At 44.1% G+C, this 27,373-nt stretch overlaps 1 protein-coding gene across 1 annotated transcript; it reads right to left on the bottom strand.

Moving 5' to 3' along the window:
* Positions 1-681: 681 nt before the first annotated feature.
* On the bottom strand, positions 682-26,117 carry LOC311114132 (uncharacterized protein). The gene is made up of 4 exons (XM_084189410.1): positions 25,791-26,117; positions 10,864-11,082; positions 5,970-6,046; positions 682-1,351 (listed from the first exon to the last, which is right to left on the bottom strand). The coding sequence occupies exons 2-4, from the start codon at positions 11,063-11,065 to the stop codon at positions 1,319-1,321; spliced, it is 312 nt and encodes a 103-aa protein (XP_084045536.1). The 5' UTR covers positions 11,066-11,082; positions 25,791-26,117; the 3' UTR covers positions 682-1,318.
* Positions 26,118-27,373: the final 1,256 nt, after the last annotated feature.

The raw sequence follows: 27,373 nt of genomic DNA, 5'->3' as shown, positions 1-27,373 counted from the left end.
CGTTTAAAAGTCGAAACTATAGCGAAGGAGAGCCGCCTGTTTTATTAATGTTTGACTTTAACAACTTATTTATCTCTCTCCATAAAGAAAGAACCCCGAAACAATCTAACCCCGCAGAGCACACAATAAAGAATAATACGATTTCTGTTTTCTGAGATATCAGCTGGTATTTCAGCGCTACACTGACAGCCAATAGCCGCAACAGTATATTAGACCCCATGAGAAAAGCAAAAGAGGGATGTGGTGAAGGGGAAGAGGGGGAGATTCCTAAAAAGACAGAGTTTACATAAACATGTTCTGCTCTTAGGGATGCAAGACAATAAAGATAATACGGTGAAATTGTAGTTATATCACACAACGGTGGCATACCCATCTCTTCATATATACTCCTCTCTTTCTCCATGCGTCTCTCTAACAAAACAGAAGGTTGACCAATTCAAACTGACAAGGGGGCAGTCCTTAAAACAAGTGATTAAGACAGTGACATATTTTCATCAAAACAGGGACAGCCACGCTTTCTCTACATCTGGTGTATCATCAGGTGTATAATTTACAGACTTAGCGAGGCAACCTACGCTTGCAGTCACAAATTAGCTGCATTGCTGATGTTGCTGGCAGGGCAAGATGTCACGTTGCTGTGTATTGGTGTGGTGTAGAATCAGGCGCAGGCAGCAGAGGATAAGTCCAACAAGACTTTACTTAAGCACAAAAATAGATCCAAAACAGCCCGGAGGCAAAAGGACGCCCACAGGCATAAATGCGAGCGCACACACAGGTGCGTAAACTCTCCTAACACACAAGGAGGAAACTAAGGAAAATAGCGTACCGACACGGGTAGCGCAACCACGACACGAACAATTACACACAACACTAACCTAACAACAAGGAAACTAAATAGGGTGCTAAATGAGACCTAACACAAAACAGGTGTGACTAACAGACAAAACCAAACAAACAAGAAACATAGAGCGGTGGCAGCTAGAACTCCGGAGACGACGACCGGCGAAACCTGCCCGAACAAGGAGGAGGAGCCGCCTCGGCCGAAACCGTGACAGTACCCCCCCCTTGACTCCGGCCTCGGGGACGACCAGGGGGACGCGGAGCAGGGCGCGCAGGATGACCACGATGGAATTCGGTCATCAGGGACGGATCCAGAATGTCCCTCCTTGGCACCCAGCACCGCTCCTCCGGAACGTACCCCTCCCACTCCACGAGATATTGGAGACCCCCCATCCGGCGTCTCGAATCCAGGATGGTCCGAACCGTGTACGCCGGAGCCCCCTCGATGTCCAACGGGGGCGGAGGAGTCTCCTCAATCTCAAAGTCCTGGAGTGGACCAGCTACCACCGGCCTGAGGAGAGACACATGGAACGAGGGGTTAATATTCTTATAATCAATAGGTAGTTCTAACCTGTAACTCACCTCGTTCAATCTCCTCAGGACTTTAAAAGGCCCCACAAACCGCCGACCCAGCTTCCGGCAGGGCAGGCGGAGGGGCAGGTTTCTGGTTGAGAGCCAGACTCGATCTCCAGGTGCGTACACTGGCCCCTCACTGCGGTGTAGGTCGGCGCTCGTCTTCTGTCGACGTATGGCACGCTGCAGATGGACGTGTGCAGCGTCCCACGTCTCCTCCGAGCGCCGCACCCACTCATCCACAGCGGGGGCCTCGATCTGGCTCTCATGCCACGGTGCCAGAACCGGCTGGTACCCTAATACACACTGGAAAGGGGTTAGTTGGGTGGAGGAGTGGCGGAGAGAGTTCTGTGCCATCTCGGCCCAGGGCACATATCTCGCCCACTCCTCCGGCCGGCCCTGACAATATGACCTCAGAAACCTACCCACATCCTGGTTGACTCGTTCAACCTGCCCATTACTCTCCGGGTGGTAACCCGAGGTAAGGCTCACCGAGACCCCCAAACGTTCCATAAATGCTCTCCAGACTCTGGAGGTAAACTGGGGGCCTCGATCGGACACTATATCCCCAGGAACCCCTAATGCCGGAAGACGTGAGTAAATAGAGCCTCAGCGGTCTGTAGGGCCGTAGGAAGACCCGGCATGGGAAGGAGACGACAGGCCTTCGAGAACCGATCCACAACGACCAGGATGGTGGTATTCCCCTGTGAGGAGGGAAGATCGGTAACAAAATCCACCGAGAGGTGAGACCAGGGTCGTTGTGGAACGGGCAGGGGCTGTAATTTACCCCTGGGCAAGTGTCTGGGCGCCTTACACTGGGCACACACTGAGCAGGAGGAGACATAAACCCTCACATCCCTGGCTAACGTTGGCCACCAGTACTTCGTACTAAGGCAGTGCATTGTCCGGCCAATACCCGGATGTCCAGAGGAGGGGGACGTGTGAGCCCAATAAATCAGCCGATCCCGGACCTCGAGCGGGACGTACACCCGACCCACCGGACACTGTGGAGGACAAGGCTCGGTGCGCAACGCCCGCTCGATCTCCGCATCGACCTCCCACACCACCGGTGCCACCAGACAAGACTCCGGTAGTATGGTAATGGACTCCACGCACCTCTCCTCCGTGTCATACCGACGGGACAGAGCATCTGCCTTCCCGTTCTGGGACCCAGGGATGTAAGTGATCTTGAACACAAACCGGGCGAGAAACATAGTCCATCGAGCCTGGCGAGGATTCAGTCTCCTAGCTGCCCGAATGTATTCCAGGTTACGATGGTCGGTCAGAATGAGGAAAGGGTGCTGAGCCCCCTCAAGCCAATGCCTCCACACCTTTAGGGCCTGTACTACGGCTAACAGCTCCCTGTCCCCTACGTCATAATTCCGCTCCGCCGGACTGAGCTTCTTAGAATAAAAAGCACAGGGGCGGAGCTTAGGTGGTGTACCGGATCGTTGAGAAAGAACTGCCCCGATACCGGCCTCAGACGCGTCCACCTCAACTTGGAAGGGTAAAGTGGGATCCGGGTGCGCCAACACCGGCGCCGAGGTAAACAGGTCCTTCAGTCTCCCAAAGGCCCTGTCCGCCTCAGCTGACCACTGCAAGCGCACCGGACCCCCCTTCAGAAGAGACGTAATGGGAGCTGCCACCTGTCCAAAACCCCGGATAAACCTCCGGTAGTAATTCGCAAAACCCAAGAACCGCTGCACCTCTTTAACCGTAGTTGGGGTTTGCCAATTACGCACGGCGGACACTCGGTCCACCTCCATTCTCACCCCTGACGCAGACAACTGGTAACCCAAAAAGGAAACTGACTCCTGGAAGAACAGACATTTCTCCGCTTTGACATACAGGTCATGCTCCAACAGTCTCCTCAATACCCTGCGCACCAGGGCTACATGCTCGGCCCGAGTAGCACTGTACACAAGAATATCATCTATGTACACCACTACTCCCTGCGCCTGCATGTCCCGGAAAAGTTTGTCTACAAACGATTGGAAGACTGATGGAGCATTCATTAACCCATATGGCATGACAAGATACTCGTAATGGCCGGAGGTAGTACTAAATGCTGTCTTCCACTCATCGCCCTCCCTAATGCGCACCAAGCTATATGCGCTCCTGAGATCCAATTTTGTGAAGAACCTTGCCCCGTGTAAGGACTCCGTCATGGTCCCAATCAGAGGAAGTGGATAGCTGTACTTCACCGTCACCTGATTGAGACCGCGGTAATCAATACACGGACGCAAACCTCCATCCTTTTTCTTCACAAAAAAGAAGCTCGAGGACGCGGGAGAAGTGGAGGACCGTATGTATCCCTGTCTCAGAGACTCGGCAATGTAAGTCTCCATTGCCCTTTTCTCCTCCTGTGACAAAGGATACACATGGCTCCGCGGAAGCGCTGCTCCTGTCTGGAGGTCTATCGCACAATCCCCTTGTCTATGAGGTGGCAACTGTGCCGCTCTGGTCTTACTGAACACGAGCGCCAAATCCTCATACTCAGGATGAATGTGCAGTGCTGGCATCTGGTTCGGACTCTCCACCGAGGTCGCCCCTACGGAAACACCCAGACATAACCCCTCACACTGAGCAGACCACCCTTTAAGAGCCTTCTCTCGCCACGAAATAGTAGGATCATGGGTCATCAACCAGGGAAGCCCCAGTACCACCGGATACGCAGGAGAGTCGATCAGATAGAGTTGAATCGTCTCCTCATGACCCCCCTGCGTCATCATCCTAAGTGGCGCTGTGACCTCCCCAATCAACCCAGATCCTAACGGACGACTATCTAGGGCATGTACAGGAAAGGGTTTTTCGACTGGAAGGAGGGGAATCCCTAACTTAACACAGAATCTCCGATCTACAAAATTCCCAGCTGCGCCTGAATCGACTAGCGCCTTATGCTGTGACCGAGGTGCAACCTGTGGGAAACAAACAGGTAAGGTAATGTGTACGACAGAAAGCTCTGGGTAAGTAGGGCGCCTACTCACCTGGGTGGACTCCCCACTGTATGACCTGCTCTCTCCCTCACCAGGGGACCCTCCCCAGCACCTAGCCGCGGTGTGCCCTCCGCGCCCACACTTGGTGCAGGAGACTGCCCCCCTCGGGCTCCTACCTCTTCTCCCTCTAGCGCCAGCACCTCCAAGCTCCATCGGACACTGCTCGGAGGCGCTGGAGGGTGGAATGGGGGGCCCCCACCTGGGACGTCCGCGGGTCGCCAGCAGGTTGTCCAGTCGAATGGCCATGTCCACCAGCTGGTCAAATGTTAGTGTAGTGTCCCTGCAGGCTAACTCCCTGCGGACGTCCTCCCGAAGGCTACATCTGAAGTGGTCTATGAGGGCCCTCTCATTCCACCCCGCATCAGCCGCTAGAGTCCGGAACTCCAGCGCAAACGCCTGAGCGCTCCTCATCCCCTGTCGGAGGTGGAATAGACGTTCCCCCGCCGCTCTCCCCTCTGGTGGATGGTTGAAGACCGCACGGAAGCGACGGGAGAACTCCGCATAGGTGACTGTGGCGGCGTCTATTCCCCTCCATTCGGCGTTGGCCCACTCCAACGCCTTGCCGGTGAGACAGGAGATGAGGGCGGAAACGCTCTCGTATCCCGAGGGCGCCGGGTGTATGGTGGCAATGTAGAGCTCCACTTGTAAGAGGAACCCCTGACACCCGGCAGCGGTGCCGTCGTACGCCCTCGGGAGCGAGAGCCGAATCCCACTGGGTTCCGGTCGATGGACGGGCTGGCTGTCCGGTGGTGATGGTGCGATAGGTGGGGCTGTGGGAACCCCGCTGGTCTCCCATCGACGAAGGGTGTCCATGACGCCCTCCAAGGCGTGCCCGATTCGGTTGATCCGGTGCTCTTGACCAAGGAGACGCTCCTCCATGGGGTCGACGGGTGCTCCTGCTGATTCCATGTCAAGGTGTGTAATTCTGTCACGTTGCTGTGTATTGGTGTGGTGTAGAATCAGGCGCAGGCAGCAGAGGATAAGTCCAACAAGACTTTACTTAAGCACAAAAATAGATCCAAAACAGCCCGGAGGCAAAAGGACGCCCACAGGCGTAAATGCGAGCGCACACACAGGTGCGTAAACTCTCCTAACACACAAGGAGGAAACTAAGGAAAATAGCGTACAGACACGGGTAGCGCAACCACGACACGAACAATTACACACAACACTAACCTAACAACAAGGAAACTAAATAGGGTGCTAAATGAGACCTAACACAAAACAGGTGTGACTAACAGACAAAACCAAACAAACAAGAAACATAGAGCGGTGGCAGCTAGAACTCCGGAGACGACGACCGGCGAAACCTGCCCGAACAAGGAGGAGGAGCCGCCTCGGCCGAAACCGTGACACAAGATGTAAAGAATTTCAGTGAAACTACGTGAATCAGCAATGTTTTTTCTAATTTCTTCTGCTCTCTTTTCTTCACTTTAATATCCACATCTAGCTCCAGTAATCAAGGGGTAGCAGCTACCAAACTAATATACAGTATGTCCCTGGTTAATGCCCATTAGCCACCCACACACCTGTAATACAAAGCTGAGAAGAAGTGAGTACCTTGTCCAGGCAGAAGGTCTTGGTGAGAGGAAAGCCCTGTGGATCATAGAGGGAGAAGGTCTCGTGAGAGGAAAGCCCTGTGGATCATAGAGGGAGAAGGTCTTGGTGAGAGGAAAGCCCTGTGGATCATAGAGGGAGAAGGTCTTGGTGAGAGGAAAGCCCTGTGGATCATAGAGGGAGAAGGTCTTGGTGAGAGAAAGCCCTGTGGATCATAGAGGGAGAAGGTCTTGGTGAGAGGAAAGCCCTGTGGATCATAGAGGGAGAAGGTCTTGGTGAGAGGAAAGCCCTGTGGATCATAGAGGGAGAAGGTCTTGGTGAGAGGAAAGCCCTGTGGATCATAGCGGGAGAAGGTCTTGGTGAGAGGAAAGCCCTGTGGATCATAGAGGGAGAAGGTCTTGGTGAGAGGAAAGCCCTGTGGATCATAGAGGGAGAAGGTATTGGTGAGAGGAAAGCCCTGTGGATCATAGAGGGAGAAGGTCTTGGTGAGAGGAAAGCCCTGTGGATCATAGAGGGAGAAGGTCTTGGTGAGAGGAAAGCCCTGTGGATCATAGAGGGAGAAGGTCTTGGTGAGAGGAAAGCCCTGTGGATCATAGAGGGAGAAGGTCTTGGTGAGAGGAAAGCCCTGTGGATCATAGAGGGAGAAGGTCTTGGTGAGAGGAAAGCCCTGTGGATCATAGAGGGAGAAGGTCTTGGTGAGAGGAAAGCCCTGTGGATCATAGAGGGAGAAGGTCTTGGTGAGAGGAAAGCCCTGTGGATCATAGAGGGAGAAGGTCTTGGTGAGAGGAAAGCCCTGTGGATCATAGCTGTGCTGGTGGTGAGGGGAGCGGAGGCCAGCCAAAGGGGTTGGGGAACCTGATTCCACATCTCCACACTGATGTCCACAGAGTCAATGGCACCATGGAAGGGAGCTGGGGGACGCTGGACATCGTCTGGACATGGAGAGACTTGTAGGACAGAACATACAGTTACAGACAGTACTGGGAGATAACCACGGGAATAAGGTTGCCAAAACTTTCCCAAACATCCTGGTTTGAGGATTCTAGATTTCCTGACCTTTCGGCTACTGGCCCAACACTCTTAACCGCCAGGCTGGGATACTGGGAGTCGTCGGCTGTCTCTGTTATTACATGAGGAAGCAGTAAAGCGTCCCCTCTAACCCTGCCTTATTACAGTGCACGTTGAGTTTTCCACAGTAAGTGCTGTGTGCATCCTGAGTGTTTTAGTTCTAAGGGAATAGGTAATGATTATGATGTATCGTTTGGCTTCCTTCCTTTTTTTTTTTCTTTTTTTTTTGTCATTTAGCAGACGCTCTTATCCAGAGCGACTTACAGTTAAGTGAGTGCATACATTTTTTTCATACTGGCCCCCCCGTGGGAATCGAACCCACAACCCTGGCGTCGCAAACGCCGTGCTCTACCAACTTCCTTTTCAGACACACAGGAAATAACTCATATTGTATCCGACTACTTCAATAATTAATGGAGATATAGACATATTCTGCTAATTCAGAAGTCATATAATTGTCTTGGTTCGTTCGTGAATCTACATTGCAGGGATGCTGTTAAATAGGAAAAAGAAACAAATGAATGTCCAGCGAGAAAAAAAAAGAAAAGAGTATTCAATAGTGATACTGTGTAAATGTGTATAGCCTCTCTTAAAAACGTAGGTGATTGTTGATTGCCAATGAAACATTGGCCGTGTCCGAATGCCCATACCTGCGTTCTAAATAGTAGGCTTTTTGGAGTGTGTGAAAAAAACAAACAAAAAACAGTATGTGACATTTCTAAAATGTTATATGCTTTAAAGGCCAGGATGGCACATTGATTTAGTATTTTAATCTAGTAGAATTCCCTGCCCACTACTGAGAAAGAGAATTGTCTTTCCAGACCCATGTGTGTTTGACAACAGCCTATAATCAGCTGATAATTAGACAAGGGGGTTGTAGCAGAATTATTAAATGGCGCGACACAATGCAAGTGCGCTTTAGCCTAGCATGTTGATATTTGTTGCTTACTGCATACATTTTTGCTAAACAATATGTTCTAAATATGTCGTACGATAAGTTTCACTAAACAGTACGTACGTAGTACGATAAGTACACAGTATGTAGTTTTAGTAGGTAGCAGGCAAGACAGGCAGGGATGTAGCTCAGTTGGTTGAGCATGGCGTTTGCAACGCCAGGGTTGTGGGTTCAATTCCCACGGGGGGCCAGTAAAAAAAATATATATATATATATAAACAATAAAAAGAATGATGTATGCACTCACTAACTGTAAGTCGCTCTGGATAAGAGCGTCTGCTAAATGACTAAAATGTAAATGTAAGACAGATTTTGGACACGGCCATGCACTGTAAAAACTTTCCCCTGTATATTTACAGCATTGTACTGGCACCACAGTTGATAGTAGATAAAACAATTTACGCACAAATTGCAATGTGTATGAAATAATTACAATTTACAATGTGTATGTAATACAGTCCTCACCAATGTTTTTTTAGCCACTGAGCAAATATCAGGTCTGCTGAGCACAAACTTGAACGTTGTGAAATTTCTTTGCAACTTCCAGCGCCGCGTTTCCTGTGAACACTGAGGCTGAACCCGCTTTATGTTACAGGCCTTTTGATCATAATGTAGGCCTACCAGAGTGGCCTACCATCAAAAAGAATGGAGAAAATGCCTCCCATAAAATGTGAACATGGAAATAGCTGTTCTATCATTCAGCCTACAGTAGCAGCCAATGTGTGGTGTTCAATGTAGGCCTACATTCCATGAGACTTTTGAAAAAAAACATGCAGGGCTTGACAATAACCTGTTTATCCACTTTTCCTTCAGACAAGGAGGTGACTGAACATGTTGTTGTGTTGTTTGATGCAAGAAACCACTTAACAAAATAAAAATGTATAATTATTCCCATATCATTATTACAGAGAATCAGACACATTTTGTTATCCTCTGCCTATTGGCTACTTAACTTATTCAAGCCTGTCTCAAAATACAACACTTCCCCTTTAAGACAAAAAAATAATCATCTCTTAACCTTGACTGGCTTTTCAAAGATGTCTAGAAATGTACACGTTTTGTGCTCTTGTAGGACGCAAACACTCCCCTATTGCTGACTACAAATTATCTATAACTGGGCTAATAACTCACTAACGAGCAAAGGGTGTGTACACTTGGATACATGCAGCTCTCTCTTTCATCTCTTAACAAACCCATCTACTCACAACCACAGCTGTAAACACAGTCCAGTTAAAAGTAAACGGCACAGATCCATATATGGTCTATTTGCGTTTTGTTTCGGTACGTTGCGTTGAAAGTGGCTAATATTGCGTTGATTCGATCACAATTGCCACAGTAAAGGAAAACGTTGATAAGTGTTGAACAGTGAAAAAGTCTAGAAGGTTGAGAGTGTTCAATCTCGTGCTTCTCTTTGCGGGCTGATATTTATTTTGCGCGGCAGTCCCAGGGAGCTTTGCACGCATGCAGCTTAGAGGGAACATTGGTCCTCACCATTGGTCCTCACCATTGGTCCTCACCATTGGTCCTCACCATTGGTCCTCACCATTGGTCCTCACCATTGGTCCTCACCATTGGTCCTCACCATATGTATTAGAACAGTGAAGAGTAGAGCTCTATACTTCAGCATTTTGGTTTTGAGATCAGATGATGAATATGACGTGAAAGTACACGTTGCCTTTGTTTTTTAGGGTAAATATTAGATTGGTATGTTCCTACTCATTCACACATTGTTCAAAGGTAAGACACGATCGCCACAGCTGAAAATGCAGATGATTTACTTAGTCCTATTCAATTGTCAATGAAATATATTAGATAACAATGCACGGCAGGGCTCTACAGTGGGACCATTTCACTCACATATGCGCCTAGAAATGTTGCTATGCAACCTGCAATCTTAATTTAGGCGCCCCGGCGTGGCTAGAAAAATGTAAAGCATTCTAGATTCAACGCCTCATTTTTTCATTGTGCTCCTAAATGTCTTTGTGTGCGCCTAGATTTTTCAACTTAGGCTCACACGTACTCCTTGTAAAAAAAAAAGAGGTCAGCGTAGAGCCCTGCATGGCTGGTTACTGCTGCCTGCATTATTTCCAGAAACGGAAAGGTATTCGATTGCCCCATATATTGTTTCACCTTCCGAGAGGAGTAAAACTGTTCTTCTCCTGACACTTATGTACAATCAAAATGAACTAATAATCTTTCTTCATTTTTTCGCCGGCTATGCATGTTTGTTGAGGGACAGATCGCTCGAAAATGTGTCTCCCGAGTGGCGCAGTGGTCTAAGGCACTGCATCGCAGTGCTAGCTGTGCCATTAGAGATCCTGGTTTGAATCCAGGCTCTGTCGTAGCCGGCCGCGACCGGGAGACCCATGGGGCGGTGCACAATTGGTCCAGGGTAAGGGAGGGAATGGCCAGCAGGGATGTAGCTCAGTTGGTAGAGCATGGCGTTTGCAACGCCAGGGTTGTGGGTTCGATTCCCAGGGGGGGCCAGTATGAAAAAAAATAATGTCTGTCCCTTTTATTGCATATGCCTCGCTCCCTCATTGAATAAACTATTTATTTTGAGGGCGTACTATCTACAGAACCTTTTTAACCTTGTGTGTGTGTGAGAGACAGTCAGTGTACGCTTTTTGAAAAAAGGGTTCCGAAAGGGTTCTTTGGCTGTCCCCATAGGAGAACCCTTTTTGGTTCCATGTAGAACCCTCTGTGGAAAGGGTTCTATATGGAACCCAAAAGAGTTCTACCTGGAACCAAAAAGGGTTCTTCAAAGGGTTCTCCTATGGGGACAGCTGAAGAACCATTTTAGGTTCTACATAGCACCTTTTTTCATAACATTACATTACATAAACATGTTACATTTATCAATCAAGATCTCACCTCTTTGCTTGAAGGACTGAAGTAATTTCCGGCACTGCATTGGCGTCAAATGATATTTTATGTCCTCCGGCTGAACATATTCAAGGTCTCTAATATTCTCCACTCCAACATTTCCACTCAGATGCTCCGACAAAGATCTCAGCGTCTCGGTCTCCAACTCGGGCAATTGGTGTTTGATTGCATCTCGAAGACCCTCCTCCATGCATACACTGGAACACACTGAGTGATGCAGGGAAACAACAGAGAAACCCGACACTTTATAAACTTGTAGTGATAATCATATACAGTATACAATCAATAATCACTCAGACTGTCTGCATTAACACACACATAATTAATCGCATAATCTGGAATAAAATGAACACCAGTGACACAGACTGATACACCCCAGCAGTTAAATGGACCTGTGATTCTGTGACCAGAATCAGTGAGATCTTTCCAAATGTGTATTCGGCATAATTTTCTCCTGTTACAACAACAAGGCCTTTAGTGTATGCTGTTCCTTTAGACACCTCTGCCATGCTTTGCTTTACGAACCCTTTTGAATGTACAGCTTCCCTGAATGGCGTTGTTATATAATTGCTCCTCAAATGCATTCATGACACCGACAACTTCAACGCTACATGGAAACAATTTGCCGCTGCATAAGTTAGATTGAAGTAACCGGTGCCTCTCTTAGACAATGTTTTTCACGGGTTTTCTAAAAGTTGTGACGTTTTCTGGCACACTCCTTGAAGTAGGAGTGCTTGCTCTCAAACCTCAGTGTCCACAAACAAATGAGTGGCCCAAAGTGCAGGATGACGTCGGGGTAACGTAACAAGTAGAGATGCTTTGGTTTCAGTTTGGAGTCAGGGAACACAGTGCTTCTAAAAAATTCACATATTCTTCAATCAGAACCCTCAAGTATGCAATCTGATTGTGACTAATTTTGTTATGTTTGGCACAACTTAGCTCAAACATCTCCCTCAGTTTGAGACACAACTGCCAGACCTCACTGTCTAGTGTTATTTTTTTAAAATCCTATTGCCAACATACACTGCTGGTAGTAGTCGCAGAAGACACCAATTCTGGGCTGCATGGCCCTCAAGTTTCTCTCTGTTTGGTTTGATCTCAGATGGCTTGTTATGTGCTTCGCTCCCTGTATGTCTGAGCTGTGACATGCATCTATTTAACTGGACATACGTGAAATGTTTTTCTACAGTTACTAGATACTTAATGAAAAGGGCCAAGTCATACGACACTATTCCTTCACATAAATCATGGCCTAGACAAGGAGGAAGCCCTTTACACACGTGGAAGTGGTTGAAAGTGTTGAACACAGAATCGAACTTGATCCCTTGAATTATGTCTTGGTCTGTGGTGGACAGCTCCTCAACACTGTCTTGATAGTTACTGATCGTTCTCTTTGGGCCAAGCTTGTGAGGTGCGCTTTGAACGGTCTCTCTGTAAACTAAGCAGTATCGGCAGAAATACTTACTACAGCTAAAGTTTTATGTAAACCCACCAATACAGTGGGACCCAAGATTATCCCTAGCAATGGCGATCAATGACCCTTTAAGAGTTTCTCCCATCCCCCGTCTCAAAGCCTGAATCCTCAGTATCCTTAAGATCTGCAATCAGATTGGAAAATAATAATTAATAGGTCATTTAGCAGACGCTCTTATCCAGAGCGACTTACAGGAGCAAATAGGGTTAAGTGCCTTGCTCAAGGGCACATCGACAGATTTTTCACCTAGTCGGCTCGGGGATTAGAACCAGCGACCTTTCGGTTACTGGCACAATGCTCTTAACCACTAAGCTACCTGCCGCCCACTTTCTCATGCCCAAAACGTTTAAAATCATCCTCCCTACAGAGCAATACCAATTGCATGGGATCGATTGATCGATTGTGGGGCAGAATCTCATCCAGTGTCATGTACACCGCCAATATTATTATTATTATTATTATTTTATTTTTTACCTGAGCCTAGATTTGCCACTTCAAATGCATCCTGGTAGACAATGATGAGGGGGACTCTTGGAACAGTACCTTTTCCTTTACATTGGTCTTTCATAGTTGACTGTCCCAGGAGAGATTTCAGTGTCTCTTTGATAGGGATGTATTGACAGAAACATTCCTTGCCACTAGCATCAGAACCAAGGTAAATCTAAGTGGGCTCAACATAGCTAAAGTTATGTTTGAAAAATGACCAGTGTTTTGTCCGACCTTAAGACTCCTTCATTATGTACTGCAAGCAGATCTTCTTGTGACACTTCATCAATGATTTGCTCTATCTCACTTTCCTGCAAGTGAAGCATAGACAACATTTCGTGGAGTTTTGAAAACACACCTTTCATTCCACAGTTGTGGACTTCCTGGAACTCTTCTATTATGGGCTGTATTGTGCTGGCTGGCAACAGCATTTTTTTGTTTGCATCTTTCATTAAAAGTTACTCAAGATTGCCCCTTGGTCAAGGTCATCAACTACATCATCTTTATCGACATGTGCATCTGCGAGTGTGACCGTCTCCTCATCTACTGGGTTTTTTCTGCATTTTGTCTGACATGACTGTGATCTGCAACCGGCTCCTTATGTTTTCTTCTCAGATGGGAGTTAAAAGGTGACTTGACCCGGAAATATCTGGAGCAGCCTCTATAGGGACAAGACACCTTTTCCCCCCCATCTCTGATATGCATGTCCAAATGTAGCACAGTAACAGGACAAAAAAAAGATGTCCACAGCCAGCCAACCCACTAGTCAGCATGGGGACGCTGTTGTTCTGACACTGTGTGGACCCGTCACCCAGAACACACATCCCACCCCTCATGTCTTCACGTCAGTATGACGAAAAATGTATGCACTCACTAACTGAAAGTCGCTCTGGATAAGAGCGTCTGCTAAATGACTAACATGTAAATGTAAATGCCACATCAAATGAGCACACAGAACTGAAAAAAATAGGGTTCTGAAATGAGCATCCCTGAACCTGACATGAATTCCCCTTGCTGAGTCGCCTCATTCTGAGGTTTTGTCTTTTTATGACGCCTATATATACACACACGGGATTTAAAAGCAGAGAAGTTCTTAAAAATGCAAGGGCACTCCTCTACCCTACAATCAAAAATGTAGTTCGCCACATTTCTATGTTTTTTTTTTTTTTTTTTTGCATGAGTAAATGAATGCTTTGATATTTAGGCAACAGAATTTGCAGGATTTACACCTGTTCAATAACAATAAAGCTACTTCCAGCTACCAGCCAGTCTGCAACATAGAAATGACACTACCCCCAGTCACCCAATTGAAGCCACACGCCTGTACAGCTGTCATGCCAACATCACAATATCAACAACAAAAAATATGTAATAGACTACAAGGCAAAATTATGTTTCAGATATAATTAATTTAACGTTAATGGATAACTTCTTAAAGATTAGCAAAAGCACGAGGGAAAATTCAACTCACGTGGGAAAATGCCACGACCCATCGCCCTGAATAATGTTAGCTAGCTAACCACACAATCTGAAGACAATGAAAATAAAAGATAACTTTTAATATCCTGCTGGGCAAAATATCAGTCTGTGCATGTCGTTGCTGAATTAATTTAATTTAATGGATTAATAAGGATAACAAAAACTTCTGCTAAATCACATGCACCCCAGACTGAATAGAGCCGTACAGTAACCAGATATTTGAGAAAGGTGTCCAATGGAGCATCTCTGAGCTATAACGCTAGCTAACGTTAGAAAGCACCATTCCCCTTTCATCTGAGATGCCTATCATTCCAAATACAGAATCCCCCCAAAATTATAAATCCCAAGAAAAATGTCAGTCCGTGCCTGCTTAAAAAACGAAAGGTGAATTGGACCTAGCTAATCTCACACTCCCTCCCTAGTCGGACAGACCTTTTGTCCCGTGTAGCTTACGACCACTTTTGCCACTAGCTTGTTTGGATTGTGTTAGCTAGCCAAATTGACATGTCGGTCTGTTGCGTTGATCTTTCTTGCCACTAATACCATAACTTTAGCACCATGCCACCCATGTCATGCACCCACCAGTTAAGTAGCCTATCCAACGAAACACACATATGGATTTCTGCACGTTGTTAATACTAAAATATCACTGATTACCAGCAAGAAAGATCAATGCAACAGACCGACATATCAATTTGGCAAGCTAACACAATCCAAACAAGCTAGTTAGCTAACGTAGCTAGCTAGCTAGTAGCTTAGTTAAGAAAACCTGCAGCAGGTATATGGAAGTATATAGTAAATGGAATTAGTACATACCTGGAAGCTGCTCAAAAATATTTAGACGACTTTTCCTCGAAAATAAAATAGCTTGAATAGAACAGAAAGCTTATTTTCTCATGTGTCTCCCTTCACACTCACAGACCGTTTGGCGCGGAGCATCACATTAATGGAAACCAAGACTGTTCTCAGGGCAGGCCTGATTGTAGATACACCACCTTTCAAAAGTTTGGGGTCACTTAGAAATGTCCTTGTTTTCGAAAAAAAGCAATTTTATTTGTCCATTAAGACTCCGGGATGCTGCCTAGAAGGTCAGCATCCCGGAGTCGTCCCTTCACTGTTGAAGTTGAGACTGGTATTCCATTAAAAAAATCTGCCATTTCCAGCTACAATAGCCATTGCTTTTCTTTCGAAAACAAGGACATTTCTAATTGAGCACAAACTTTTGAACGGTAGTGTAGGTTCGAGTCGAATCGGGGACAATATTAGCATTTTAGCTTTCCCTAGCCTTTCCCTAATTATCCTAACCTGCCACGTTAGTTATCCTAACATGCTGCGTTAATTCTCGTAACCTGCTACGAAAAGTAACTTCGGCTAGCCAAAACCGGCAGACCTAACATGAGAACAGTCTTGGTTTCAACTATGCGATTGTAGTATCGGGTCAATGCTGGCAATTATTGCTGATAAACAAAGGAGTCCGCTCATACTGAACCTTTGATCATAAGTTTTATTCATATCACAAGATTTCAGCATGAGGTTACAGGTGTCATGACACCCGGAGAACGGCGTCCCAGATTGCAATGGCCGCTCTAACCTCTTCTTCGCTTTTTACCCAGTATATATAATCTTCCCAAGATATGGGTGGCTCCCTCTACTGTCCAATCCCCTGGCTACAACAAACACTTCCTGTCTGTTGTATGTGGCGTTACACTAAAACATTCCCTCTTAACACTAAAATCAACATCCTCAAAGGTTCCACTTAAAACCATTAAGAAAGACATAATCCTAATACACTACATATCCCCCCTTCGAGACGAACTAAAAGTCTCGAAAACAAACAGAATAGGATTATGACAAGTAACAATTTATCTTATTGAGTATCTTTAACATTAAACCAAAACCATTTCCCTCTGGAGTGTAAATGCCTTTCTATGAAATATGAACAAATCTTTATGAAGTGTGAATACATTACTATGAAATATGAACAAATCTTTATGGAGTGTGAGAGCGAAAAACCTGTCTGGCAGCCATCGTTCCAAATATCCATCCATCAATCAAGACAGTAGAATTCTCTCACGGTCCCTCTGCCCCCGGCAACCACCTAGGTACTCCCGATGAATTCATGAATCTTTATCAATGCATTTGAAACTATGATGCAATTAAATACACATGAAAGCCCCAGCAAACAAAATACTATCCAAAATGTCCACTCTAAGGCTGGTCAACCCATCGGACCCTATAGTGAATCTCTATCCCTGCCTAGACTCCCTGTCCCTAAGCATTCACGAAATAAACAAAAACATCTAAGATCCCCACATGTATCCAATAACATCAAATATCATTCTACAAAAATTAATACCTAAGAATATGACACAAATTATGTATTACACATGCAAATATGTCTATATTTCATTGCAGACACTGGAATGTAGTCCACTACACTTCATCTCCTCCGTAGTCTCGACTTCCAATGCATCGTTGATGATGGAATGGGAACATTTCCACACCTTCCTTGTTCCATCTCCTCCAGTCATTCTCCTTTCATATTGTCCCTTCATATTGTCCTTGTTTGAGTATTTCAATCTCTACATTTTCCCCCAAATGCTTCTGGAAGAAAAGAAAAGACCAAACAGTATCTTTTGCAAAACAACATTTTCAAATTAAACATCAATATCAACTAAGAATATAAAAATGATATATAAATGATGTATGAATCACATCATCCTATTTCCCCACTTTGATTCATAACATCATACTAAAATCACACTAATATTGACACATTCTTTTTTGAAAAATGATCAAATAATCAAAAAGGATATTTATCATCAATACTCCATCCAGTCCCACTTGTCCCTCTTCATCCAGATCAGGAACAGTCAACAACGGCATCTGAGTGTTTTCTCCAGGCATCACTACTCCAACCTATCTCAATATCATAGCTTTCTCAAAGGTCAGTAACAAATTACAAAAGAAAAACATCACATACAGTGCTATAAAAACTGCTATTAAATCGTAAACCATCACTGCTCCCACTGGGCCTAGCGATCAGTCTTTGCTGACCATCCAGCTCCTTCAGATCTACCAAACGCATCCCTTATATTCTTCAATGCATCTATAACTATCTGGAATCAAAGTATAGGTAATATTATCAATATGATCTGCCAAAAATGTTACACCATACCATGGAAAAGACTTATTCTCCAATGATAGGCTTCAAGACTATGAAATGTCGCCATGTCCCTTTTCACCCTACTTCCAAACCTAGATTCAGATTTATCTGTGTCCGGTGCTACCCCTCTTTTAATGGTAAAAGCCTCATATGGAAGCTTCAACGTTGACATGTAACAACATCCTGTCCATCCATAGGGTAAGAATATATACGCTTTATCACCACAAACCCTCCAAATATCTCTAAAATTCCCAATAGTCACATTGTCAGGCAAAAGCTAATCTTTTAACCATCAAAGTCCTGCTCTTCTTACTAACTGGAATATAAAAAGTTACATTATATTTCTCATTACTAACCTTATGTTAATGCTTACCCAAAGTCATCATATAATCATCACAATCTGATATTCCCATAAACATACCCCTTACATCATATGTTTTATTAGAACAAAAACAACTTTTAGCCCTCACTGGTTTCACCTCCAATGCTTCAGGGTTCGCTGTTAACTGATTTTCCTTCCCATCTAAAAAATTCACATAGGGTCATTCATTTAACCAAGAACACTTAAACCTAGGCTTAAACAAATGTTTTGACAACGACATTATTTTATCTGTTAATGATTGTTGCTGATACAATAGCCATGACAAAGCATAAGATTGACACATACTTGATAGAGGTCGAGCGACCGTCTCTAAAATGTTTGGTGCTGGAATTCTCAACAGACATGGACCCTCAAGATTCCTCACTGATCTTACAGAATGAGCTAGCTGCTGGAACCAAAGATTCCTACCTGCCCATCCATCTTTAATTTTCACAACAGAAGAATCAAACCCATATGCCTTCCATTTAGTTTCTCTCTTCCCTAACGAGCGGTACTGATCAGATACCTCTCCTTGTCTGTCATTAAAATCAAAGACCTCATCCTGTACCTCCATGATAGTATCCTTCACTATTTCAGATGAATCTATATGGTTCTCTACCACTATCTGCTCTCCTATTTTAACCCTAATAACAGTCTTTTCCTCTAAAATTGCTGCTGGAGCTATTGGTTCTCTTGTAATCAAATGCGATATATTTATGTAGTTAAATTGCTTCTCACTGTTGTTATAATAGACTGAAGTGTTAATGTCCTTGTCGTTGTTACTTCATCCATTCTCCCTAAGACTTTTAACTCCTTACTTGTATTTCCATCTATCACCACTAGTTCTGTCTCTCTTCCTACTAACTAACATTGAAACTTAGCTTACTCTCCTAGAGTTCCTTCAACCCTAGTTTTTCTTAACTTTTTAATCTAATCTTTTCTCCTAACTTTTAAAAACCTTTTTCCACTGATTTATTCACAAAATCCCTTTACCACCAATTTTTAGAATATGTGATTGGGAAGTCCCCACCTGCTTCTGACTTCTTTACACACAGACTTGGCAAACGACTAAACATATTTTAGCCTAGTTTGACATCTTATTCACCTCTTGGTGTAGGAATGTAACCAAGAATAACAGTCACCCCTTTTAACTTTATTTTTCAGACAGATTGTCTAATAGGCAGTCTAATAGATTATCATCCTTCCTATGATATTATATTTTTAAGCAAATATGATTCCCAAAACCCCTATTATTTTAAAATCTTCTACCAGACAGCCGTCTAGTGTACATCTTATTGTACAGTTCAATTTACACAATGCATCTCTTCCCAACAATGAAATAGGTATATGTTCTAATATTAGTATGTCTATTTTAATTTATCTTTGATTTTTTTATAGCAGAGCTCAATTGGTTCCTTAAGAGTAATTAGCTGTTTTACTACCTCAAATCCCTATCCTAATTAGTTAATTTTACATAGTGAGATGTTTAACCTCTTTAGGCTCAACACAGATAAAAGCTTTTCCACTATTCATCATCATTTCTCATAGTCCTTTTTATTTTCACTTCAATTGTTAGATATTTTCTTCCTCTCCCTAATCCTTCTCGTCCTCTTCCTCTGTCCAGGAAACTGGCTGTGGATATGAAACAACTGGTACCGCCCTTGGTGGCTGGTGCATTTGACCTTGTTCAGTTGAAGCTGTAGCAGTGATTGTTGATTTGGTTCACTCTGATTCTTCATAACCAAAGCTTCTCTTCTCCTTCTTCTTCCAGTTGTATTTGATTGAGTTTTCTGAGAGTTTCTTGATCCTGTTCTTTCTTGTTGTTGACATATCAGTATTCTTCAACAGCTTATATTCTAAGTTTTGTCCTCGAAATATCATCTTCCATCATCTTCTTACTAGTGGCCTTTTTCCTTGACCTCAATGTATTCTTCTCCTCCAATTCTTGGGATTCTTTTCTCAGCAGTTTTTCTTCTCTTCTGTATCTTCATCTTTCCGAACCTCATTCTTCTCTTAGTTTCCAGACATCTCGGTTTTTCTTACTTCTGGAGTTTTGGATTCATCTTTCTGGTCGTTTCTGCTTGTCCTCTATCTATTATTAGTTCATCTTCATCTCTGATGCAATAATCACCCTCCTGGATGATCACTGGAAGCTGAGGATAAACATCCCTAAGCTCTACTTCCTTCTCATAAGGTGGGGGTCTTTTTGCTGAATCCGTATGTGAGAAAGGTGTACTAACTTCTGCCATTAGTTTTTCTGTCACCTTCTCTTCCTTTAGCATTTTCCCTATACCTTTGTTTATCTTATCGCTGGAATCTTTTATCAGTTTTTGTTTGAGAATGAAGGGCAACTTAAGAACACCCAGATCTCTGTCTCTTTTCTTTACCTAGTTCCCTTTTGTCCCTTCTTTTGTACTACTTTATGAATTGACAGAAGCACTTTCATTATGTTGATGACGTCAGGGTTAAGATTCCCTCTACTAGCTATGGTTTGTTCAATGTCAGGCCAACTTTTGTTTCATTTGCCGGATAACCTCGCAATACTTTAGTTAAAGTATTACTATTTTGTACTATATCAACAGGTGTAATTACCTTCATAGCCTTGATGTCGTTTTTCCCCATTGTAACAACTCTTTTATATTCCTTTATTGTGAATTATTTTATTTTAGACTATATAGCCTATGGTTTCCCCCCTTTAATTATTAATATAAATTAAACAACAAAAAAAACAAAAAAAACAATCAATAAAAATATGAATATTTAAAAAAATTCATTCAAAAAAATGATTTCTAATTAAAATAAAAAATCAATTAAAAAAAATTATGAATATTTAAAACAATTTTCTATTTCCATATCCTATTCTACCAATTTATCAATTAGTGGCTATCTTACCACAACCCATCCGGAAAGTAAATGCAAGTAGTCAACTTCAGACTACAATACCCATAAACCAAAGACTTCTAATCCTACAACACTAAAATTCCCATAAACCCCCTTGCTTTATACGCACCCAATTATCTTAATTTTACAGAATAATGTCAGTCCTCGATTTCCAACACAACCCTAATCAACCCAAGTGATGCACAGAAACTCCAAAATGCAAATTTTATTCAAATTGATCAGTCTGTTGCCAAGCCTCTGTGAAATTGTCATAACATCAAATATCCTGTAGGGGAAGATTTTGTAAACAGAACAGCACCAAAGAAACCTTTTGACTCGATCCTCTGTCGCGTCACGTGATGTACACGTCAGCACCTCCTCTCTTTCTCCCTCTCTCTCTCCTCTCGCCCCATCGTTCCTCTCATATGACAAAAGAACATAGAAACAGACAAGATTTTAGTAGTTTATGCAATCACTGAGTTATTTCCAGCATTCAATATTCCTCCAGTCACATTCGCTCCAGTCACATTTTAGTGCCGTAAAATCAAACGTGTTGTAGTCTAGTGCCGTAAAATCAAACGTGTCATAATCTAGTGCCGTAAACTCACACGTGTCATAACCTAGTGTAGTAAAATCACACGCATGCACGATACATTCAAAAATACGATTTCACCGTGGAAGGGAGATTCTTAGTTCTCTCCCCAACCCAAACACCCAGTTAACAGTCCTGCTGTAACTCCGTTTTCCCCTCATAGTCAAACAACATTTAACAGAGCTCACAGAGCATAGAACGTCAATTCTACACACACAAACATAATTTAAGAGGCTTTATTCCATCGCAGTGGACCTCTAAGGTCACATGTTAGCATGCAGCATATTAGCATTTAGCATTAGCATTAGCATTTAGCATTAGCCTGTATGTGGCATGAAAACAATGTACCCGACATTGCGCCTTAAATTACTTTTCTTTGTTCCCACTAACTTTAGGCTGCCGTGAGTTATGGATATTTTATGAGAGGTTACTTCAGACAAATGCTTCGTCAACCACCAGCTCAGCGGTAACATGCAATAAAATGTATATTCCAAACCCCAGTCCGAGACTGACCTAATCACACCGAATGCGTTATCAGGATTTATGGCCCACCATAGGGGTCGCCCCCCTGGGGTCTTATCAAATCCACAATGCCCTAATTGTATACATATCTTGGCCTTATTCACTTCCATGATTGTTCTTGACTTCCTATTCAAGCAACACATCTCTATAGCCAATCTATAGGCTCTCCCCCCTTTTGCGCTGTTTAACAGTGCACATTTTTTTATAATGATTAGCCAGACCCCCAGTTCTCAGCAATAACGCAACACGAGCCACACTTCGGTCCTAACGGTACATCTCTCCAGTGCATACTCAAATAGCATCCAAACTAACAAACTCCCAAAGCGGTGAGAAAAAAAACTCACCCTTTTCTGGCCATGACTTCAGAAGGAGTTAGCCTGGCGGCAATGAATGGAACAAAGGATAGATGCAGACCCTCCCTTTTCGTGACGCCATTTGTAGTATCGGGTCAATGCTGATAATTATTGCTGATAAACAAAGGAGTCCGCTCATACTGAACCTTTGATCATAAGTTTTATTCATATCACAAGATTTCAGCATGAGGTTGCAGGTGTCATGACACCCGGAGAACGGCGTCCCAGATTACAATGGCCGCTCTAACCTCTTCTTCGCTTTTTACCCAGTATATATAATCTTCCCAAGATATGGGTGGCTCCCTCTACTGTCCAATCCCCTGGCTACAACACACACTTCCTGTCTGTTGTATGTGGCGTTATACTAAAACATTCCCTCTTAACACTAAAATCAACATCCTCAAAGGTTCCACTTAAAACCATTAAGAAAGACATAATCCTAATACACTACACGATACAGCTCTCTTTCTCCCACACACACACCGTTTGGTGCCGCCAACTACAGCAGTGTTCGGGTACTACTGTAAAGAAATACAGTATGTTAGAGTAATTTTTACAGGAGGCTTACAATTACAGTTAACAACTGTATTTTTCAGCATTTTACCCATAATGCAGTGCAATCTGCAGCATTAATGCTGTAAAACACATTCAAGGTATTTAACAGAAAAGTCAGTGTGAGCTTTCACTAAAGCCTCCATCTGTCATGCATGCTCCCGCTCCCCCTCCCTGGCGCTCGAGGGTGCCAGGCTGCCCATCATTACACACACCTGTCACCATCATTACACACACCTGTCACCATCGTTACGCGCATCATTGGACTCTCCTGGACTCCTACATTTTATTGATTGCCCCTTCTATATCTGTCTGTTCCCCAGTTTGATCCCTGCATTGATGTTGTTTTGTTTCCCGTGTCCAGACACTGTCCGTGTTTTGTTCCATGTCTTTTATTTATTAAATCATCACCCTGTACTTACTTCCCGTCTCCCAGCGTCTGTCGAACGGAGATCGTTACAGAATGCAGACACCAATATTGGAAGCATCAGGAGGTTTTTTTTTTTGTTAGTTTTTTTGGTGATGCCGGGTCCGGGTGCCGGGGGTGCCTCAGCCGGCTCGTCGGGCTTCCAAGCCTTAGCTGGCTCGAGAGGTTTCCTTGCCCCGGTTGGCTCGGCAGGCTGCCATCCCACATCATGCTTCCACGCCTCGGCCGGCCCGTCAGGCTCGACAGGCTCCCACGCCTCAGCCAGCTCGTCAGGCTCCCACGCCTCAGCCGGCTCGTCAGGCTCCCACGCCTCAGCCGGCTCGTCAGGCTCCCATGCCTCGGCCGGTCCGTCAGGCTCGCCCAGGCTCGCCCAGGTGGGGGGGGGGGGGGGGTACTGTCACGCCTGCCCCTGCTCCCCCTCCCTGGAGTTCGAGGGCCAGGGATAATTCTAGCTTTAGCCATGCTTTCTCTCCACCCCTTGCCTTCCTCCCAGAACATTTTCAAAATCTCTCTCTCTTTTACTCTCTTCTGCTGTATTTTCTCCCCTTTATCTCCTGCTTTATCGCTTTTTATTACTGTATCCATTTCCTCACACACTGCAACATCAAACGTCCCTTCTTTTGGCCATTTTGTTGCCTTTTTTCTGGTTATTCTTCTCCCATTTTCCAATCTCTTCTTTATTCAATGAGAACCTTTTTCATTGTTACTTATACTGGTGTTCCTGCCATTTCTACTCCTTGTGTTCTTGGTCTTCCTGTTGCTAGCCTCACGTTTGGTTCAGTGTCTCTGTTAGGGTGTAGGGTCAGTAATATTTTCCTTACTGTTTTTCTCGTGCCTATTTGTTCCCTTACTCGTTTTGGAATAAAACCACTTCTCTTAAAATTACCGACACTTCTATTTGTGGTTCTGTCCTTTTCCTCTCTCAAAACCCTGTCCTTCTCCTGTTCTTCTGTGTTGTGGAAAAATCATCCTTATCCTCATTAAAAAATAAAGCACTTTCAGATTTTTGTAGAATCAAGATAGACTTTATTACACAAGCAATAGAGCCGAGGTGGTCTGCAGAGCAACTCCTTTCCAATTCTCGGTTCTCATCCTTTATACAGTTTAATTTTTACTCATAATCCACGCCTTCTAGCTTAATCCCGCACTGGTCAGTTCACTCCACCATTGTTTCCCAACTTTGACCGTTCCGCCCAATTCTTCTTCTTGAGTCACTTTGTTTGTTTTTAATGGTGGCCTAATCTGACTTCTCCTCCTGTTATTACTCAGTTTTTGGAAACAATAGTGGTGTGACCAAACCCTATTTAGTAAAAACAACAGAGCCATTTCAGCATGCATGATTCATATAATTGGTTTGTTATGTTGTCCGCCCTTACATGAGACAGAGTAGTTAACTAAAAATCTCCAATAGGTTCAACTTGTTTATCTATTGGTATTACTGGTAGAGCACGGCGCTTGTAATGCCAAGGTAGTGGGTTCGATCCCCGGGACCACCCATACACAAAAAATGTTAGCACGCATGACTGTAAGTCGCTTTGGATAAAAGCGTCTGCTAAATGGCATATTATTATTATGTTATTACTAGAACATATAACCTTTTTTAATCTGCTAGTTCTTCAAGAGTTTTTCCAATTTTCTGTACTGTCCAATTCCTTCCTGCTATCCCGGCCCAATCCACATATGGCCACTCTTCTCTTGTTTCTGCTAAATTCTTTATTTCCGTTAGTGATCTCAGCTGAAAGTTTTTATATTCCTCAGTCAACGGTATCTTTCTCCCTAATATATCTTCATACTCAGTTTCTTTCCAAAAATGCGTTCTTATCCCTTGTGTCTCTCTTAATATATATATTTTTTATTCTTTGTGCCCTTGTTTCATTTCCCATTAAGGAACCACTCTTGCTCTCCTGTGCTTAGATATTTTCCCAGTGGTCCGTTTAGCCTTGGCTTACTTGACCACAACCTGTTCTCTCCTATCAGTATCCACATTACTTCCCTCTTCAATGTCCCTCCAGTTATATTGCAGTGTTTCCCGTATCTACATTTTTGTATCTATTTTCTCTTTCTATGTATATGTATACCTCTAATGTTATTACTTTTATGTTTTCTGTCGCTGTATATTCTACTGTTTCACACCCCCTTATCTGATATTTAAATTCGCTTGGTTCTCGCTGTAGTCAACGTTTCGGCATTTATTTTCTATTTTCCCATCCGTTCAGACCTCTAGTTTTTACACCAGAGCGGTATTTACAGTTCTATTTTTCCTGTCCGTTCAGACCTCTAGTTTTTACACCAGAGCGGTATCCACGGTTCTATTTATTCTGCCCGTTCAGACCCTTAGTAATATATTTAATGTCCTACGGCGGAATCCACAGAATCTACCCTGCACGTTCAGTCTTCTGAAGTTCTACTTTCTTAGTTCTCCAAAGCAGTATCCGCAGGTACCTGACCGTTCAGTCCTCTAGTGTTATATTCCCTTAACACACCTATCTTATCCACAGGATTTTTCTTATGTTAACATTCATGAATGCTTTTTGTCTTTTTCCTAAATTTTATTCTGGAGAGACCTCCGTTACCTAATCCGAACCACACAAACTTCCATCCTAAAAGTAAGAACTCTACTGACCTCTTTTTCAGTGGCCACTGTGTTTGTGTAGTTCGTTCAGCCTCCTCCGGTGGCTCAGTATCCTTCTGATCCCTTTTTTCCAGTCCCTTCGTGGTCGCCAATTATGTTGTGGAAAATCATCCTTATCCTCATAAAAAAAATAAAGCACTTTTCAGAGTCTTGTAGAATCAAGATAGACTTTATTACACAAGCAATAGAGCCGAGATGGTCTGCAGAGCAACTCCTTTCCAGTTCTCGGTTCTCATCCTTTATACAGTTTCATTTTTACTCATAATCCACGCCTTCTAGCTTAATCCCGCACTGGTCAGTTCACTCCACCATTGTTTCCCAACTTTGACCGTTCCGCCCAATTCTTCATCTTGAGTCACTTTGTTTGTTTTTAATGGTGGCGTAATCTGACTTCTCCTCCTGTTATTACTCAGTTTTTGGAAACAATAGTGGCGTGACCAAACCCTATTTAGTAAAAACAACAGTGCCATTTCAGCATGCATGATTCATATAATTGGTTTGTTATGTTGTCCGCCCTTACGTGAGACAGAGTAGTTAACTCGAGAGGTTCCCTATACTTGCTTCCTGTCTCCAAGCGTCTGTCGATCCGAGATCGTTACGGCATCTTTATTTTGCTTTCTTTCTCCCTCTCCCTCTCCCTCTCCCTCTCCCTCTCTGTTTCTCTCTCCCTCCCTCTCTCTCTCTCTCCCTCTCCCTCTCTTTTTCTCTCTCCCTCTCCCTCCCTCTCCCTCTCTTTCTCCCTCTCTTTCACTCTCCCTCTCTTTTCTCCTCCTCCGTCTCTCTTTCTCTCTCCTCGCTCTCTCCCTCTCCCTCTCTCCCTCTCTTTTTCGCTCTCCTCTCCCTCCCTCTCTCTCTCCCTCTCTTTCACCCTCCCTCTCTTTGCTCCTCCTCCGTCTCTCTTTCTCTCTCCCTCTCCCTCGCTCTCTCCCTCTCCCTCCTTCCCTCTCCCTCTCCCTCTCTTTTTGTCTCTCCCTCTCCCTCCTTCCCGCTCTCTCTCTCTCTCTCTCTCTCTCTCTCTCTTTCTCCCTCTCCCTCCCTCTCTTTCACCCTCCTTCTTTTTTCTCCTCCTCCTCTGTCTCTCTTTCTCTCTCCCTCTCCCTCGCTCTCTCCCTCTCCCTCCCTCTGCCTCTCTTTTTCTCTCTCCCTCCCCCTCTCTCTCTCCCTCTCCCTCCCTCTCCCTCTCTTTCCTCTTCCCTCTCTTTCCTCCTCCCTTTCCCCCTCTCTCTCTCTCTCTCTCTCTCTTTCCTACTCTATTTTACCCTCTCTCTTTCTCCATCTCTTTCTCCCAGGTATCTTCTATTGGAAATTAAATTATGTTGAGCACATTTCTGTTGGTAATGCCTTAGAGGCGAGCTACACCAGTCAGCAGCACAGTGTGTTTATGTAGCATTACAATACACTATAATGCAGCTAAAACAACCATTGCAAATAACTCAGACAGTATACCAGTGTAGGTTGTATTGTATTGTGACCATCATTTCATTACATTGACTAATCCACTCAGTGGTGATCAACAGATTTACATAACATTATTAACATGATATTCTACTGTACACATCTATCGCCATATTCTG

This window comes from Coregonus lavaretus (genome assembly GCF_964263955.1).
Source record: "Coregonus lavaretus genome assembly, contig: HAP1_SCAFFOLD_4968, whole genome shotgun sequence".
Classification (NCBI taxonomy): domain Eukaryota; kingdom Metazoa; phylum Chordata; class Actinopteri; order Salmoniformes; family Salmonidae; genus Coregonus; species Coregonus lavaretus.
The sequence above is the reverse complement of the archived record's forward strand: the minus strand, read 5'-3'. Positions and strand labels throughout refer to the sequence as shown.

What these genes read in the sequence shown, in the direction of transcription:
- LOC311114132 (XM_084189410.1), bottom strand. Translation starts at nt 11,065, where the DNA reads ATGGAGGAGGGTCTTCGAGATGCAATCAAACACCAATTGCCCGAGTTG. An exon ending in TCAGTCCTTCAAGCAAAGAG is followed by an intron (nt 6,047 to 10,863) that starts GTGAGATCTTGA and finishes TATGATCCACAG; the next exon opens with GGCTTTCCTCTCACGAGACC. An exon ending in AGACCTTCTGCCTGGACAAG is followed by an intron (nt 1,352 to 5,969) that starts GTACTCACTTCT and finishes GTCTCTCCTCAG; the next exon opens with GCCGGTGGTAGCTGGTCCAC.